The 18,086-nt window shown below is 43.5% G+C and overlaps 1 protein-coding gene across 1 annotated transcript; it reads right to left on the bottom strand.

Annotated features, from left to right (window-relative positions):
- Positions 1-606: 606 nt before the first annotated feature.
- Positions 607-17,862, bottom strand: acanb (aggrecan b). Its single transcript, XM_041939007.1, has 19 exons — positions 17,806-17,862; positions 12,459-12,537; positions 11,789-12,172; positions 11,309-11,483; positions 10,372-10,499; positions 9,958-10,251; positions 9,504-9,758; positions 8,604-8,778; positions 8,137-8,264; positions 7,726-8,019; positions 6,963-7,067; positions 6,684-6,791; positions 5,451-6,542; positions 5,154-5,267; positions 4,865-5,023; positions 4,381-4,463; positions 4,158-4,302; positions 3,835-4,017; positions 607-2,867 (listed from the first exon to the last, which is right to left on the bottom strand). Exons 2-19 carry the CDS (start codon positions 12,529-12,531, stop codon positions 2,776-2,778), a joined length of 3,987 nt encoding a protein of 1,328 aa, XP_041794941.1. The 5' UTR covers positions 12,532-12,537; positions 17,806-17,862; the 3' UTR covers positions 607-2,775.
- Between the last annotated feature and the right edge of the window lie 224 nt (positions 17,863-18,086).

Raw genomic sequence — 18,086 nt, 5'->3', positions numbered from 1 at the left:
GTCCCAGTGATTACATGGCCAACAGGTTTCATAAACACGTCCTATTTACACCTGCTGGCCAAATATGAGTGGACATACAAGCACACACACACAGGTATTACATGGCTACACATTCTGCATACACAACAGATAAACGCACACACACTTACAGTGTGGCTGTGCAAACACACCACATAGACCCATATACACATGCAACCACGCATGCACCGATATACATACAGGGCTGCTCTCCCTGTTACGCACAAACACGCTCACAGAGCCGATCTGTTTGCGGCGACTCTAGTGATGAAGGTAGTCGCTGTAGAGGCTGATGAAGGAGCTATTTACTGCGTGTTTTTTCACGGTTGGGTTCCACAGGAAGGTAAAAACAAACTAAATGCCAGGTTTGTTCCTCTGGCTCGGAGAGTTTACTCAAATTTAACGGCTCCAGGGAAAGATGATGTTTCCAGAAAATGAAAAATCTCAATGTGTGATTTAGTCCGTGCATACAGCGCAAAGAGCCCTGTACTGTTGCTCAGAATGAAATGTCAATGACTCCTGGGTTAGAAGTGATAGATTTGCACACGATGACAATAATTTCACAGACACGGATGATTCCAAGTTTTATTTGGCACAGCACAGTACAGTATACTGTATGTTCACATCAGGATTCGGGAAGTCACAACAGAAATGTCTGCAATGTTAAACATATTTTGGTTTATTTGTCAAAAGTTAAGTCCTACACATAATCACTTAAATGTTGGCTCTGTGTTGACATTTGAGCATATCCTGTTGCGTAAAATTCCAGTTCACAGCAGGAGCATCCAAATTAACTTAATTCATTTATTTACTTGTACAAAACGTACAGATCTTTGAGCAAGCTAGGTGTTTGGCTTTGAGGCGTCGTCACGCTCACTCGTCCTCTTTCATATTCTGTAGTGTGCTTACTGAAGTGTGTGTGTGTGTGTCCATGAGAGTACCAGTCTGACTGTGTGTGAGCGTGTGTGTTTGCCGTTACAGTGTTTGTGAATTTTCGTGCGAGAAATCAGATATGGACACAAGTATCTGCTCTCTGAGTTGAAGCAAATCTTGACCTTAAAAGGTCATGGTCAACATTTTATAACCTTCTCTTCCATCTCAACCGTTCCCATTTGCTTTCTTCTAATTTTCTTTTTTACAATTTGTCTTCACAGCGAGTTTTAACAAGCACATTTCTGTTTCCAAGACCCAGTCACATGAAACTCAACCAGAAACCTCCACAAAGATGTTCAGCTGGCTGTCAAAATCAGTCATACCCACCTGATAAATAACTCAGTAGCTGCAACTTACCAGTTAATTAACAGATCTAACTAACAAATCATCAGGTTGATGACAAATGAATCAAACAATTAAATTGTCTGCTCTGTGCAAGTTATTGACAGATCCTGCTGTTCAGAGAATTGTAGTGAGAACATTTACAGAGAGGAACTCATCCATTCAGCAGACGCTGAATCTTATAAAAGCGTGATTCTCACATCAGGCACAGAGGTCAGTGATTGCTCTTGATAAGTCACATCCCCCAACCTGAAAAACTGGGTGTGCATCTTTTGCAACAGATGAGCCAATGAGGTGGACTTCTGCAGAAAAGCCAGCCCATTCAGTGTCACCTTGCAGATCTCACTTGTTCAGTACGGTTTCCTTGTCATGTGTCAGCTACAGATGAGGATTGGGGATTTTTTTATGTGTTTTTTCCTACTGTTTAAGGTGCACTGGATTCAAATGATGAGCACAGAAGTGACTGAAGACTCCTAAAAGTGCATGAGTGCTGACTATTTCAATCCAGGTCTGTTGCAGTGACTTTAATCACGTCTTTACTCGGATCTCTACTCATCATCAAATGGAACAGCACAATCATTTCAGTATATCTGTTACTGCGGTGGTGTAATTGACCAGTGGTTCTCAAACCTGAGGTTGTAACGCGATAATTTAGGGTCTTGAAAAGTGATTTTAAAAGCTGCACCAATGTATCGTCATGGCTTCCCCCTACATAAACTTAGATTTTGGAATTAATGCAATACTGAATTTATGTAAGCCTCAAGGCCTCCTCTGATAATTCCAATAAAACAAATCCAAACTTCGCCATTCTCCATATTTTAGGTAAGAAGGGTAACAGAGTCACTGCTGGTTTTTAAGGGGTCGCAACCAGAAAGTTTGAAAATCACTTCCTTTGCCTATAATGTAAGAAATAGTTTATTTCACCAGTCTGAAGCACACAATTGTTGTTCTTGGAGTCTAAGACCAAATAAAAGAAATAAAAAACACTAAGAGAAACAGATCTAGAAAAATACCCTAAAAATGTAACAAACATCTATGTAACAATGTGTTTCACTTCAGAGAATCCAGCTGCAATCAAAAACACTTTTATTGGGCTGTTTTGGACTTTGTGTGTCAATCTAAAGCCTCTTATATCACTGTATGACGATTTGATCGTCACCTCGTGTGCAATGCTGGCAACTGTTTGCAGAAAATTTCATCTTGTGCACTGAGATAATGCTTCCAAATACTGGGTCACAGCTATAAGTTAGACAGTATAAATACATAGAAAACTGCCTTTAGAAGGTGCAGAGTGACACTCAAAGATCCAAAACGTCAGTCACTTACATCATCACTGTCTAAATGTGCTTTAGTGTGTGTGTGTGTGTATATATACATGGTAGGGAATGTTATCTTTTTTGGTCGGGCATTTGCATTGGTGTCCATGCTTCTTTACAAGAGGGGTCCTTTGTGGCTCTCTGTTGTATGTCCTTTCATTCCCGCTCAGAGCAGCTTCCTGTGTTCTCGTTGGCTGCTGACCCCTTTACTTCTTCTCCTGAGGGATCTTTTGTGTAGCCTGTTGCTGTTGGCGCCAGCTGGGGAGAAAAGGTATGCATACTGATGACATCATGTGAACATGACTTGCCAGAAGACTTATTACCCTGAAGTGACTGGTGTGGCTAAAGGGTTTCAAAGCTATGCACCATGAACTGTTCATCAGTGTAATGTTTGAGTGTGTGCTCTACAGGAGGTGTATCATCTGCATGCACAGTATTACACAGTCCTCACTGATGCTGAGTTTCACACACTTTTCAATGAATGCCTTGCTTCTGTCAAGGCTTGAATCTCCCCAGTCTGGATCCAGTTCTTCTTCGTGAATTAAGTGGATTGGAAACATGCACTAGTTGGCACCAATGTAGCCTAGTGGTTTAAGGCACTGAATGAACTAACTGCACCGTCGCCAGTTTATCATGTGCTTTGTGATTAAAGTGACTGCAGGTGATGCGTATACTCTTATAACTGAACTGAGGAAACTTCTTGTCTCAGGAGAAAAGGGGCAGGGGCAAGGAGAAAACTACTGAGTCTTTGTGGAATTTTCTTAATGTTGTCCTCTCTATCAACAATATTTGCAGGTAATTTTTATGGTCTCTGTGCCTCTGTAGCCGCAATGCTTAGTTAGATTAGATTTTTGAGAAGGCATACGTTAGCTATTTCCTCCATCATCTCATCGCTGACGTAGCTATGATGGCTACACGCTTAGGCTCTGAAAATATGCTGAAACCCCTTAATGTGCAACTTGGATCAACCAGATCTAAGATGTAGCAAAAGTAACTTTTGAACTCTGTTTAAGTCAACATTTGTGCCAAATGCCTGTTTATGGTTTTGTCTTTTATTTTATTATTTTACATCATATCGCGGCCATACTTTGTTTTGGTTGTTTTTGGCAGAGGACGCTGAATTCAGCTGTTTACTGATCTACACTTGCAAGTTATTGTTTTAAGACTCAAATATTTTTGCAATGCGACAGTAAATCCATGTCTCAGCATTTCTCTGACAGCTCACCTTCTGTACATTCCACTTGCGGCTCCTCCCACTGTCCGTCCGGCATGCAGCGTATCACAGGCAGGTGGCGCTGTGTGTAGCCTGCGTCACACTGGTAGCGGACTATAGAGTTGACGGGGTAGCGCTCTCTGCTGCTGCCCATTGGCCGGCCGTTCTCCACCTCAGGGGGAGCTCCGCACATGACTGTAAAGAAAGACAGACAACCAATTTAAAAAACAACCAGTTCATTCATTATCAGATGGTCAAACTGTATGTTTTCCAACTAGAAATAATTAACAGAATCACTTCTTGGCCAGACACATATTCCAACCCAGTAAACCTACCAGGCCCGGTCTTGCAGGTGAAGGGAAGGTGGTAGTTACAGGGCACGTCATTCCACTGTCCGCCCTCGTGCCAGATCATCACCACGCAATCCTCCCCGGAGTTGAAGTAGTTATCTGGCTGGTTGGGCCTCCAGTTCTCAAAGGTCTGAGGAAGGTATAAAGACGATCAATCAACACATTAAACAGATATGTGATGAAGAAGCTGTTAAGCAGCCAAACTCACCAGAGGACTGCCGTCTGTCCAGCGGAACTCATTCTGTACATCTTTGTCATTAAGTCCAATCCACTGGTAGTCCTGACCATTGGCTGTGGTAGGTTGGAGACAGACATGAATAGGATTAGCATGTGTAGGAAGTGATGGATGCACTTATCATTAACTTTCAGTCCTTGTTAGATGGAGGCTAAAATCAGACCAGATTCCAGACCACTGTGTGCACGCCCCAAGGCAACCAGTAGAAGTCACTGGAGCCATGACCAGGACATGACCCATCCAGCATTTCTAGCCTTTAAAAGTTCTCCCGTTTTGTCAGATATCTTTTTGTTTGTCATATTAAACGTAATGACTACTGCTATGTGTTTTTACATGCAAGCTACAGACTCTTAAAAAAAAAAATCACACTTGCATGCTTGTGAGTTTGACCGCACTCAGATGCCATCGACTGGACACACACACACCCACCCACTCTGACACTCACACAGCTACTCACAGTTGACAAACTGCTGCTCCTCCTGGGAGCTGATGCTGACCAGGTGGGCGTTGAGCTCCTGACAGCGTTGCTCAGCCTCAGACCAGGTGTCTCGCTCTCCAAAGTGGAGGTAACAGCTGCCCATGAACTCCAACCAGCCCTCGGCACAGCCCTGCACAGCTACACACACAAGCACACACATCACAACACTTTTGAAAATACAGAAAAGATGGAATTTGTATATTGGAACCAAACTGCCTCTGGTTCTTCAGCTAAATGGCATGTCTGTTATGGCTGTTTGCTGACTCACGTGTTGAGCAGTCTTCACCAGTGAAACCATGAGGACACTGACACACAGCGAGCTCTCCCTGCACAGAGCAGGTCCCTGAACTGCAGGGGTTTGGATCACAGGGGTCTGCAGAGGCTGATAGTAGAGAGAAAGAGACTTTACTTTATGACTGATTCTGTAGTTCCAGTTCATCAGTGGTGCTGCATTACAAGGAGAAGTGAGAAACGATACTTTGGTGGACAAATTAGTGCATTTCCCAAACTATTGAACATGTTTTATGATTCAGTATCACCAGAGTTACAGCAACTTACGACATACCTTCCAGTACTGCAGGCTGCTCCACAACAGCAGGGGTCTCTAATGACACTGATGGTGCTGTGGTTGGGCTGGTGTAGGCTACGTCTGGAGTCACTACATAGACTGTTGATCCTGCACGGCCTTCCTGACTCTCCTCTCCATGTCCTGATTGGCCAAGACTGTCAATGTACTCAGTGTAAGCGGTTGGCTTTTCATGCGGGGCTCCACTTCCTGAGAGATGCAAGCTTTGGTCCAAACTGCCACTGAATTCATGGTGGATCCCTGACCCACTTCCTTCCCCGCTTACCTCCACGACGCCCCGGCCCTGTTCAGGGTGGCGTGTCAGTGGCGGCACGGTCACCTCCATCATGTCATTGTCTGTTAGGTAGATGACATCACCACGATGCTGGAAAGAGTCCCCAGAGGCAGAACCGCTTCCTGAGAGACCAGATGGAAAACCACTTGGTAAGCCACTGTGGAACCCTGATCCAAAGGGGTGATGTCCAGACACCTCCTGCTCACCAGACGGCTGGACTGTTAGATCAACGGCACTGTGGTCAACAAACGAGATGCCAGAAAATCCACCAGAGCCTGACGCGGACATTCCTCCTGATCCGGATGAACTTGATTCCAAGAAAGCTCCACTGATATCAATGGCTCCCTGGCCTACCTCCTGCTCAGTGGCTTTTTGGTGTTTCACCACCTCCACCATCCTCCCATCCACCATGATGATCACTGACTCTCCACCGCTACCACTGATGTCCCCGCTTCCACTGGTGAAACCTGATCCTGACACACTGAAGCCAGAGTGTTGTCCGTCAAGCTCCTCCCCAGATCCAGATGCACTGCCCAGTTCTCCAGATGTGAAGATGACAGCACTCCCCCCTTCTGCCTCCTGAGGACCTCCAGAGGCAGAATGATCTCCAGAGAAGACGTCAGTGCGTCCGCTGAAGATGACGTCCTGTCCTGAACCAGAGGCTTCACCGCTGGCGCCGGAGGTGCTGGACTCCCCTGAGATGTCCCCAGACTCCCCTGACATGTCCCCACTGGCTGAATGATCAGCTGAACCAGAGCCAGACACGTCAACAGGGACTGGAGGTAAAATGGGTCTCACTGGGGGAAATATTAAGAATCCAGTCAAGAATACATCAGATACTTTATGTTGAAATATAGCTTTATTTAAATGACATAACTGTGTTCCAACCATGTCTGCAGAAAAGACACTTTTCATTCACATAATTATTTCCGTCTTACCAGTAGGTGCAACTTGGTGAGTTGTGATGGTTGTCTTGTTGATAATTTCCTCTATTTCAGTAATATTTACACTGATTTCAGTTTCGTTGTAGAGTACAGTAGTTTCAACTGAAAACAATCAAGCAAAGCTGAGATGATGAAGATGTACAGGAAACCTCAGTGATGATGTTAATTGACAAACTACTTTGAGAAATCATGTATTTTGAGAAGCATTAAAACTACAAGACCAAGCCGACGTGCTAACACATTCAATGAACAGATTTAATGCGTCTGTCTTACCTGTGGGAGCAAACTGATCAATTGCGACCGTGGTCTTTTTGATCACTTCCTCCGTCACTATCGTCACATTCACACTGGTTTCAACGTGAACAACAGGAATTTCAGCTGAAATGGATCAAATCAGATAACAGATTAGTTAAGCGTGATGCATTTTTTTAAGAAATGTAATAAATTTGACAGAAACAGCGCTGGGAGACCAAGAAACCAGACCAGAGCTGCAAGCTATTGCCTCTTACTTTTAGTTGGATATTTCAACCGTCTACCCCTTACTTTTAACTTTTAAGACATTTTTCTCGCAGTTTTACTTTTAGTCTGCTTTTTCAAATCAGCTGAGCTCCTCAACACATACTCCCTGGCAGCTGCAGTATCTCCTGGGGTACATGTACCTCTACCTGGGACCTGCAGTACACTATCAAGTTGTGTTGAATCAAAATAAATGTTAAAATATAAATATATAATATAATATATAAAATATTGTTGTTCATGTGTCATATCTACTTAGACACTCGCTGCATAATACAACTGCTCTCTATGCATTCTATCCATTTTGAGAGCATAGTTAGTGATTTAGTGAGCTGGTTGCATGCATAAGCACAGTGGCAGCAATCAATAGCTAGAAGTCATTTGCATTGCTATATCTTTGGTTTGTAATTACTTTATTCCAAAGAATATGCCAAAACTATAGGAGAGGCATCTCGTCTCATGTGAATATGCATTGTTTGAGAGTCTCAAAGAAGAAGCATAAATCTAAAAGCACCTTTACCTTTAAAACAGTAGGCGTCGTAGCGTGAGTGCTCATCAGGAAATCCTGTCTGGTTGGGGTAGGCGTAGATGATGTGGACACCAACCTGACCGCCTCCGCAGTGGGACCTGGGGGTTGTGATGGGGAAGCGGACGCTGCGGTCCATCAACCAGCCTGGACGGCACTTGTCAAGCCCTCGGTTCCAGGCGGCATACAGCTGCCCGGTGGTGGCCAGGGTGGTGTTGAGTTTCTGGCAGTGCTGCACGGCCTCCTCGTAGGAGAAGCTGTCGTAGTCACTGGTGAAGAAGACCTCACCTGGGAGAATGACGGAAGCATTCGCGAACATTCAGAAGAATTCAAGCAGGCGGGAAGCTAGATGGATTAAATGTGAATTTGAGTAATTCCGTCTCTGGGTGTGAGTGGGATCCTCACCTTGGAGACGTTCCACATAACAAAATACATCATAACGTTCGCTGGCTGGCCTCAAGCCGTAGGATCTGACTCCTGGGAGGTTTGGCAGATTACCAGCACAGTTATCTCTGGGTGATACGATGGGATACCTGAGCAGGAAAGAGGATGTTGGTTCAATATATTAATACTGTGACATAACATCCCTCCAGGAGTCTGTTCTTCACGCAAAATAAACCATTTCCAAACAGCAATTTGATCGGTTTCAAATTTTATAACAACAAATCCTCCCATTGAAACAAGACCACCAATGGTTTTTAAGATTTTTGAGATGATTTGATTTCATTTGTTAGGATTGCAAAAATTCTGATTATACTGAATTATTCAAAATCTGTAATCATGCTGAACCATATAAGTGGAAAAATCACTGCTTTTCATATTATGTGAATCATATTGTGTATTTTGATATATTCTCTCTATCCAAAGCTCACCTGACGCTCTGGTCGCGGAGCCAGCCAGCGTCACATTGGTGCAGGCCTTTCTCGAAGGCTGCCTGAAGCTGCTGCGGGCTGGCAATCACGGCCCCAATACTTTGGCAGGCAAGCTGAGCCTCTAGGAAGGTCAGAGTGTACCGACCGGTGATGGGTCGATAGTGGAAAACCACACCTGAGAAATGAGAAGGAGGGATGAAAAGAAGCACAATAGGACAGAAGGAAGGTAAAAACTCTTGTTTTATGTTATTTTTCTTCAAGCTCAGCCTTCTTTCTTCTATCATGTTGATTTCCTCATTATGTATTTTCGCCAGATTGTGGTCTTTTTCTTGCTGTGGTCATTTATGGGCTGCCCTATGATTATGTAAGTCAGATTAGCCAAGAACTGAACGTGGCAGTGCTGAGATTTGCTGCTTGAATACAATGATTAGTTTTGGTATTCTTAGGATGTCTCCTGCTACTGAAAACTGAACATCTTGTGGAAATATCTGTTTCAGTTGAAATGCACCATCAAGTTCAACTTGATGACAATGATTTTTTCCTTTTTCAGTGTCCATTTCCAAAAAGGTCATTGGAATGGGTCAACAAGGTTGTCCAGGACTCTTTGTTCAAAATTTGCAGCTGATATTATCTAATTTTTAATGGCACAACTAGTATCCTTCAGTACCCTTGCAAAGATGCAAAGGTGAATACTCTGTCTCATTCGAGGAAGCGGTGAAGGTTCAGCCCTCAAGCTTTCAGTCCTCACCAAAGGCTAGAGCTTTGTAGAGCGCATCGTTGTTCCCACAGTTGTTCTCAAACTGTTTTTTTTTTTTTTTTTGCTTTGTCCTGCTCTGAAATACTCGCAGGTTAAAGAAATCAAAAGGGTTTTGTTATTGATGAAGTACATCTCTAACTTACCAGTGGGAGCCATTTCAGCATCTACGTCGGTCAGATCGAGTCCAGGCTCACGCACCACAGGGGTCACTTTAACGTATGTGTCCGTCACGCTGGGTGGGACGGGCAGTGGGACGAGGGTATCGATTTCGCCACCTATGATCTCCTCACCCCCAGGTCGGGGGGTGAGTCCTGGGTACGCCCCTGGGGCGGGTGTTATGCGGATGATGTCTGGGAAAGGAGTGGTCCTCATGGGCACTGCACCTTCATCCTCAGCAGCTGAGGAGAAAAACATAGCTTAATAAAACTGACATTTTTAAACTTTGTCGACAAACACCAGGTTAATGATGTTAATTACAATCCCAGAACAATCCCAGAAATTCCTAAAATCTTAAAGGAGCAATCCACCCTAAAACAGCTATGAGTTATTTCGTCAAAAATGAATAGATTTTTGCTCAAGTCTTCATGAAGGGTTTACCTTGGAAGCAGATAGCATCGTAGTGAGAGTCTGGGTAGGGGTATCCTGTCTGGTTGGGGAACAGGTAGACGGTTCTCACTCCTAGGAGCCCCCCTCCACACTGAGGCCTGGCGATGTTGATGGGGTAACGTACACTCCTGTCCGCCAGCCAGCCAGCGTTACACACATCCATGCCGGCCCTCCAGGCCAGGTACAGCTCTCCGGTGGTGGCGAGCCGAGCACCGAGTTTGGCACACTGATCTCCTGCCTCATAGAAGGTAAACTTCTCCACAGACATGGAGTAGAAGACTCTGCCTGGGAGGAGAGAGGAGGAGGACAAACACACTGACATGACAGTCCACAGTCGTGTATACGATAAAGAGCTTTCATGTGGGTCGGGTAGCTTTTGTTGCTACCCTTGTTAGATGAGTGTACCTGACATCTTCTCAGCAAAACAGTACACATCGTAAGTCTCGTTGACATCTCTCACGCCATAGGTTCTCACGCCAGGGAAGTTCTCCTTGTCTCCATAGCAACGCTCCCGTGGCTCCTGGATAGGGTATCTTGAGAGGTCAAGAGAGATGTCAGCCAGAAGATTGATTAGGTGTAAAGTTTGTGGTAACATACTTTTTTTTTTACTGTTTTTTATTGCAAAACTGTTGGTGTGCTTGCTAAGACATTTATTTGTTTTATATTGATGCTGTCGGAGTTTGTCAAAGCATCAAAACATTATATTGAATGTACTGTCCCATCAGGTTGCCAAATGCCTGTGTTAAGACTAAAAGGGTCAGCATGTTTGCAGCATTTGAACCCCCCGCCACACCTTCCTGATGTCAGCATTTGGGGGGCTGTGTCTGACGATTTTCAGAATTTTACATAACCAACAGTCAGACAATTGTTCCCACTTCACACAGCAATTGGCCAGGTGTGCAGAGGTGTAAAAGCAAGCAGGAAGATGTACGCCATTATCCATATTTGTACGTTTAGCACATCTTATCCTTCTGTCTCACAGTAGATTTTTCACAGCTTTCAAATGAGCCAATTCAGAACAGCTATAAAAAAAAACTCAATTAGATGTGGCTGACCAACATGTCATACAAACTACTTCATTAAAGAGTTCTCCAGCATTGACTAATGCAGCGCAGTGACTCAGTGGCTTATATCATGTCATCAGCAACAAAAAGAGCAGCTGGCCAGCCCGTCCTTTCTGTTTGCTCGGATTTCTTCTCGCAGTTAAAATACACGATGGTTTGGTGAATTAGAGACTCTGAATTTCCTGCAGGTGTCATTGTAAATCTGTCTGGTTGCGGTGTGTCCATAGTCAATCTGATCAGTATCAGCAGTTTAGAAATGATGGATGGATGGAAGCTACCTAACAGTCTGGTCAGAGAGCCATCCAGCGTCACACTGGTGGTATCCATCATCATAAGCAGCCTGGAGCTGTGCTGGGGTGGCGATGGTGGCGCTGTTCTGGATACAGGCCGCCTTAGCCTTCTCAAACGTCAGGGTGTAGCGGGTGGAGATGGCTCGGTAGTGGAACACAATACCTGCAAGATGCAGAAAGTGAGCAGAAGACAGGAGCCCTGTGATCAAATATCTTTGAAATCATCATGTTAGTTAATTTATGTGGAGGATTCTTGTTTGTGCCCAACAAAACACCAAACAGAGGTGATTTCTCGCGAGTCAAGGTGTCTAAACCTGAAGCCAACAGAATGATTGGCATAGAAGGTCTTGACGTAGCTTTTGTCCCAGACCTCCTTGATCCTTCAATACATACTGGGCTGTCCATGTGCACAAAGAGCGTTTCTAGTGAACTACATTGAATGAAACCATTAATGTTTCTGTGGCGTACCCTGAACCTGGATGTCCACAGTGTCATAGTTGTCCTCAATGCCGTGCATGACCTCGCAGCGGTATTTGCCAGAATCTTTGGACCTCAGCTCTGTTATCTCCATGGTGGCGTCAGTGGGCACCAGTGGGTAGTTGATCATCGTCACTCTGTCCAAATACTCTGTCTCGACATTAACTTTTCCCTCTGACGCCACCAGGATCGTGGTGACTTTCTCCTTGGTGACGTAGGTCCATTTGATGCGGTGGGAGAGCGGGGCGATGGTCGGGGCTCCGGGGTCATTGACTGTGTTGTCCTGGAAGTAACAAGGTACCACTACCTTGCTGCCCAGCAGAGGACGTAGCGGCATTTCCAAAGGGATGCTGACGCGCAATGTGCCATCTAAGTCTAGAAAGACAGGTTATGGTTAATTTGAGGGTCCCTTTGTTGGTTCTCGGGAAATGTCAAGGAAAATAATGGTTCAAAAGAGACAAAAAACTCAAAATTAAGGAAAAAAAAGTGTGATTTGGCCAATACATCACTAGCATATATAATTAATGAGATAGTACATTACACAAAAGATGAATACCTTTTCATAATAGAGCTTAATTTTAACTTCTCATTGTCTTCAAACAGTCAGGTTTCCCAAGGGTCTTTAGACAGATATTTCATTTAACAGTCAGCGCACACCTACCTTCATGGTCTTCATACAGTATTGTTGCCGAGATGAGGGGCAAGGACAAACACAGCAGAAGCAGGGGGGTCATCGTTACCTGAGAAATACCCAAATTGACAACACCGGAATCAAATTTGTGTGACGAGATAATGACAGGAAGGACAGGCAGAGCTCAAAGCTACTGAAAGCCATTTTAATGCTTTTAGTGACATTTCTTTCATCACTTGCTGATCACTGAGCATTATGATAATCAAAGAAAGAAAAGTGAAAGTAGAGTATGTAGAGAAAATGCTACAAACTGTCGAGCTTCTCTAGCAGGAGTGCTCATTGAATGAACAGTGAAGTAAGTGTTAGAATGAATAAACGGGTTTATTATCATTTCCTCTACCCCTGAATGCCACTGTGTTTTTTTTTTTCCTAACTCCTGTACGCTTACATTCATACTCCATGTTATCCAGGATATTCCATGCATTTGGTCATTACGTCAGCCTCATTAGCTAAAATGGAAATAAGACGTCAAGGGTCTCTAGTATCATTTGGAAATACCAAACATGCCCGGTGAGTAATGAAAGCGCCTCTGTCTCTGGGCACAGGAAATGTCTTTAGTACTAAAATAAGTTCAGGCTAAGAGGTATGATTCATTCTTTTCAAATGCTTTTCCATTTGTTGAAAACTAATGAAGAAATAAATGTTGAAATGAGGCTATTTTTCCACCTTACAAACCATCCTTTCAGCATGTGTCCTTGTCTCTTTGTGCGCCTGCATACAGCATATCCACAGTCTCTGTGCATGTGTGATTATCGTTTTCAGTGCCTCAAATCTGTTTGCCAAAATAATGTGCTCTGCATGAATTAAGTTACAGATACTGTATCTATTCTCTTCAAATCTGCTTTGGTTTGTCTGTTACAGCTATGTTCAAAATTCATCTGTGCTTTTACTTGGATTGCCATGAAACCCACTTCCTGTTTCCCGCAGGATGAATCCTAAGGACTTTTGTGATCCTCTGACTTTTCACCTAGCGCCACCAACAGGTAGAAATTTTACTTCTGCAAGACGGAGAGGCACAAATTTTTGCACTAATGCCCACGTTTCCCACGGGATGATTTGCATCCCCGTTGGTGATCCTTTTCATCTAGCACCACCAACAGGTAAAAATGTAATTTGGGCCAGTCCTTGACATGAGCATCAGCCTCAGCTTTACATACTATGATGTACTATACTGCTAATTACAAATTCTAGCATGCTAACATGCTAAGCTAAGATGGCGAGCATGTTAAACATGCTTGCTAAACATCAGTATACTAGCATTGTCATTGTGACCATATTAGCATGCTGATGTGAGCATTTGGCTCAAAGGACCACTGGCAGCATGGTTGTAGACTCTTAGTCATGCTTCTTTTTTTTAGTTATAAAGCTATAAATTTTCATTTTAAAGCCAATGATCCAGAGCTGCTAACACAGACAAAGTAACTATTTAGCTCCATATGGTCTAAAACAGGCATCTCAAACCGGTTCCATAAAGGGCCGCGTGGCTGCAGGTTTTCATTCCAACCCAGGAGGAGCACATCAGGCCAACCAATCAACATCAAGGGATCACCTAGTTATCAGCTGAAGACTGAGATCAGCTGATTAATTGATTCCAGCCTTTTGAGATCAGCTGATTAATTGATTCCAGCCTTTATGGAATCGGTTTTAGATGCCTGGTCTAAAAGCTTCTTCTGATGATTTTTCCTTTTATCATCTAGTTTTTTTGGGCTCAAAAATCAAATTTCTTCATAAATATCATTAAATTTTCACAACCAGCAACTTCAATCCAAAAACATCAGCTTCGCTATCACAAACCCACATCTGTCAAGCCCTGATTACCACATTGCTTATTTTCCCTCCACTTTCCACTGCTGTGACGTGCAGCACCATCAAACATACCGAGCCGTTGCGAGTCCCAACTGAACCCTCATTGTGCTGCGTTCACAAGCTCCAGGACAGGCTGTGGAAAGCACCCGATTCATTCCAAACAGCCACACAGACATTTACGACCAGTAAGCCTGAAGCCCGCAGTCACAAAGCTTTTGCAGTGGCTGATCTGAGGTTGACAGCCTGGTGAAGACTGCAGTGACCTTTCAAGTTAAAGTGACTCAGCATAAAAAAACACGATGCATTTACTGTAAATACGCTGTTAATAATGCATGACAGCTTTATGCAAACACATTCATGTATACTGTAGGTCTGTGTGTGTACTACAAACTATATGAAAGAGTGTGTGTGTGGGCTGCATTCTCAGAGTTCCACAGATCCAGGACATACAGTACAGTAGGACTAATATTTGCCCTGCCGTCTAAGATCTCTCTGAGAGCGAATGTTGGCCCAGTTTGGGAGGAAACACAAAATATCACACAGGATATGTAGACAGATGGACAAATCCACCCTGGAATAATCACACACTCTTATTCTTTTATTATCAGGCTGTGATGTTCAGTCCACCCCTGGAAGATTTCTGGGATGACATATTGTATCTTACTTTTTAGGACTTTTGGGGCTGTTTCCTGACTTTCCTGGCTTTGTCTGACTTTTTCAGCGTCATAGCTTTATTTTTTTTATATTGTGTGGCTTATTCTTAACTTTTCCCAACTACTCTGAAGTATTACCTCATTTCTATTTCCCCCAAGTGAGTTTTTAGATTAATGCATCTTTCATGGAAAAAGTAATTCTATTGCAGCTGGATGGCAGCTGTCTCACCATAATATCATATTGTCTATAACAACGTCCAAAACAATCAAGCACTGTCTACTAAAGCAATGTATGCTGAGCCCCAGTGGTTTAACTGCAGTGCACCTTGCTGCAATGATAAGGTGTACTTCAGGGTGTGTCGGTACAATGTAACTTCAGCGTTAGGTGTGGTTTCAGGTGCAAAATAGCACACTTCAGCTTCGCCCAATTAACTGTTGAAACCCAACCAGAGAGCAGACTGGTAGTAAGCTACTTTTTAACTCCTTGTGAGAAATGTCAAAATGCAACTGATAATGGGTAGATCAATAAATAAAAAGGTTTTTTTTTTCTGTCTGGGCTTTTGCCTTAAAGCACTGAGCAATGTTTCTTTTCTTTTTTTGCATGACATTGTGATGCCGTATGTCACAGTCAAGGTGGGCCTCCTAAAAATGGATAAAGGCAGCAATAACCAGCTAGCACTGTACTCACAGTGTATTAACACAGAGAACGCCAGCAAAAACTCTCGCCAAGCCAACCAAAACCTCCACTCCTTATTGCTTACTGTCCGATCATTGAGCGGATCCTCGGCTCTCTTTAAATGCATCATTTACACTGTGGCCTCTGCATAATGTGGACGAGCATTTGTGAGCTAGCCACGCCGGGCCAGGTCAGCCCTCTCTCCACAGTGCGCCCATTCAGTCGCTGGGGTGGCTCCTGCTCCCATGTTCGGCTACTGTGGTATGTTCTGCTCCCAGCTGAGGTGGAGGGCAATAAGGCCTTGGTCTGTTCCAGCAACGGACAGGGGCAGGGCCTTGGGGGTGCGACCTTGCCAAGGTAAACACGAGGCGGGCAACCAGGGGAGCCCCCCCCTCCCGACCATCACTACCTCCCCCCTCCACCCACTCTCCTCCAACCCTCCAGAGTCCCACAGCAGAGGAACAGAGTTGACATTGATACTGCGCATACACAGAAACACAGACTAACACTCATAGATCACCAGGGGGATGTGTGGGAGCGCACGTCCGATGCCCCTGGGTAAGAAAACGAGTCGTGTGTGTACACATGTCAGTACCGACACGTACTGTACGGCCTGTGTTTGAGAACACACACAGACTCTTGTGCGGTGAAATGGAAGAATTCATATTCGCAGGTGCTTATTGGAGCATTAGCACATGCACACATACTCAGCAGTCTACGATCAAACACATGCTTGAGCAGCATGTGCACATAAGTTAAACGTGTCAAACATTCAAACAAACAAGACTCAAATGTTAATTTAATAACTTAAACATTATCCTAAATATAAAGAGTGTAAAGATATTTGCTTTAACTGAACTCATTTGCCAAGTGTTTTTTTTCTCATTTCCAACACCTGAAAATTGCAATTCACACCATGCACTCACGCAGCCTGATGTTACCATAGTAACAGGATATCACTCTTGACAGTAGTTTCCTATATTTCCTATTCCTATATAGTGACAATGTTTTCCCAATAATCATACATATATCATACATCAATATAACATATTTGTACTGCTAACTTAAAAATGTCCCTTCTTTTCATGAAAGACTCAACGTCTGGCACCAGTTTGCAAACTGATGATGTGAGAGTGACAGTATATGTTTCCATTTTTACCAATCAGCAAGGAGATTGGACTGTCTGGTATATACAGTACATATAAAGATTTGTTGCATCCTATTCCACATTATTCCACATAATGCCATCGGTGGTCCCCAGCCTGGATGTGGGACCCCCACCAGGGGTCGCATTACAAATCTGAATAGATTAAAATTTTCAACTCCACAGAAAATATTTTTTTTTGTAATCTTTGCTGTGTTTCTTTTGAATTATTGCATAATTTTACCCTTTTCAGGTCTCTAAAAATATAGGAAAAATACCTCTTTGATTAGAGTGGTTAAAATTAGTAGAAGTAGTAGTAATCGATATGCAAACAGTAATGAGAGGTAATAAGTGGACACTGCTTCGTTTTAAGGGTCCACAAATCACTGAAAAAAGAGACAACTTTATGACACAGTGCCGCAATGAGTCCTGACATACTGAGATATGATGAATTCAGACACTGTAAACTAGATGTGGTCATATATGTCACTTTCCATCCAGGGAAGCCATCTAAAATGCAAACTGAGAAATAAATAAGATTAATTTCCATATTCCAGACAGAAAACAATTCCCTGCTCTTGAAACTCTCATTTCACCCACATTGCACATTTGAATTCCCACATAAAGCATTAGGTCATAAAGTGAAATTAAACCAACAAATCGATCATCAACAATCAGTTGTTAAGAGATGCTGATTCCATTGACTCCTCACCAGTCAGCTCAGCAAAACTTAGAAACCACACCAGACTTCCAGCAAATAAACCACCACTCCCAGAACATAATGGCACAAAATCCGGCCCGAAGGATCTATTCACATTTTAGTTTTACGTGATTGTACAAATTGAAATTATAATCCAAAAATCAGAGCAGCTTGTTATTGACAAAGAAACTCCAGTTACCTTTGCTTTGACATCTGAGTACAGTACCTCAACCAAATACCTGTCCCCCAAGCAGAGGATGAAGAAGTGTCAGAGTATCCCCTAAAACCCCTTCACAATATTCCTCATTCGGGACTCCGGTGGTGAGTTGCAAACGTACCGTTGATGCTCCAAAGCTCCCAGTGCCGCCGACTCCAGGGGCCTCTTGCTCCTGCCTGTGTAGGAGAGCAGAAAGAAGCTTTATTCAAACTCTACCAGACATTTAGATGTTGGAAAGAGAGAGAGAGAGAGAGAGAGAGAGAGAGAGAGAGAGAGAGAGGGAGGGAGAGAGAGATGTGGTCCACTCCTGCCAGTTGGTGAGGTCATACAAACAGCCCTGAATATCAAAGCTGAAGCACAGAATCAGACAAAAACTTTAAAAATAGCTGAAAAAAGGATACT

Source organism: Chelmon rostratus, chromosome 6, assembly GCF_017976325.1.
Source record: "Chelmon rostratus isolate fCheRos1 chromosome 6, fCheRos1.pri, whole genome shotgun sequence".
NCBI classification, from domain to species: Eukaryota; Metazoa; Chordata; class Actinopteri; order Chaetodontiformes; family Chaetodontidae; genus Chelmon; species Chelmon rostratus.
This window is presented reverse-complemented; position numbering and strand designations above follow the sequence as displayed.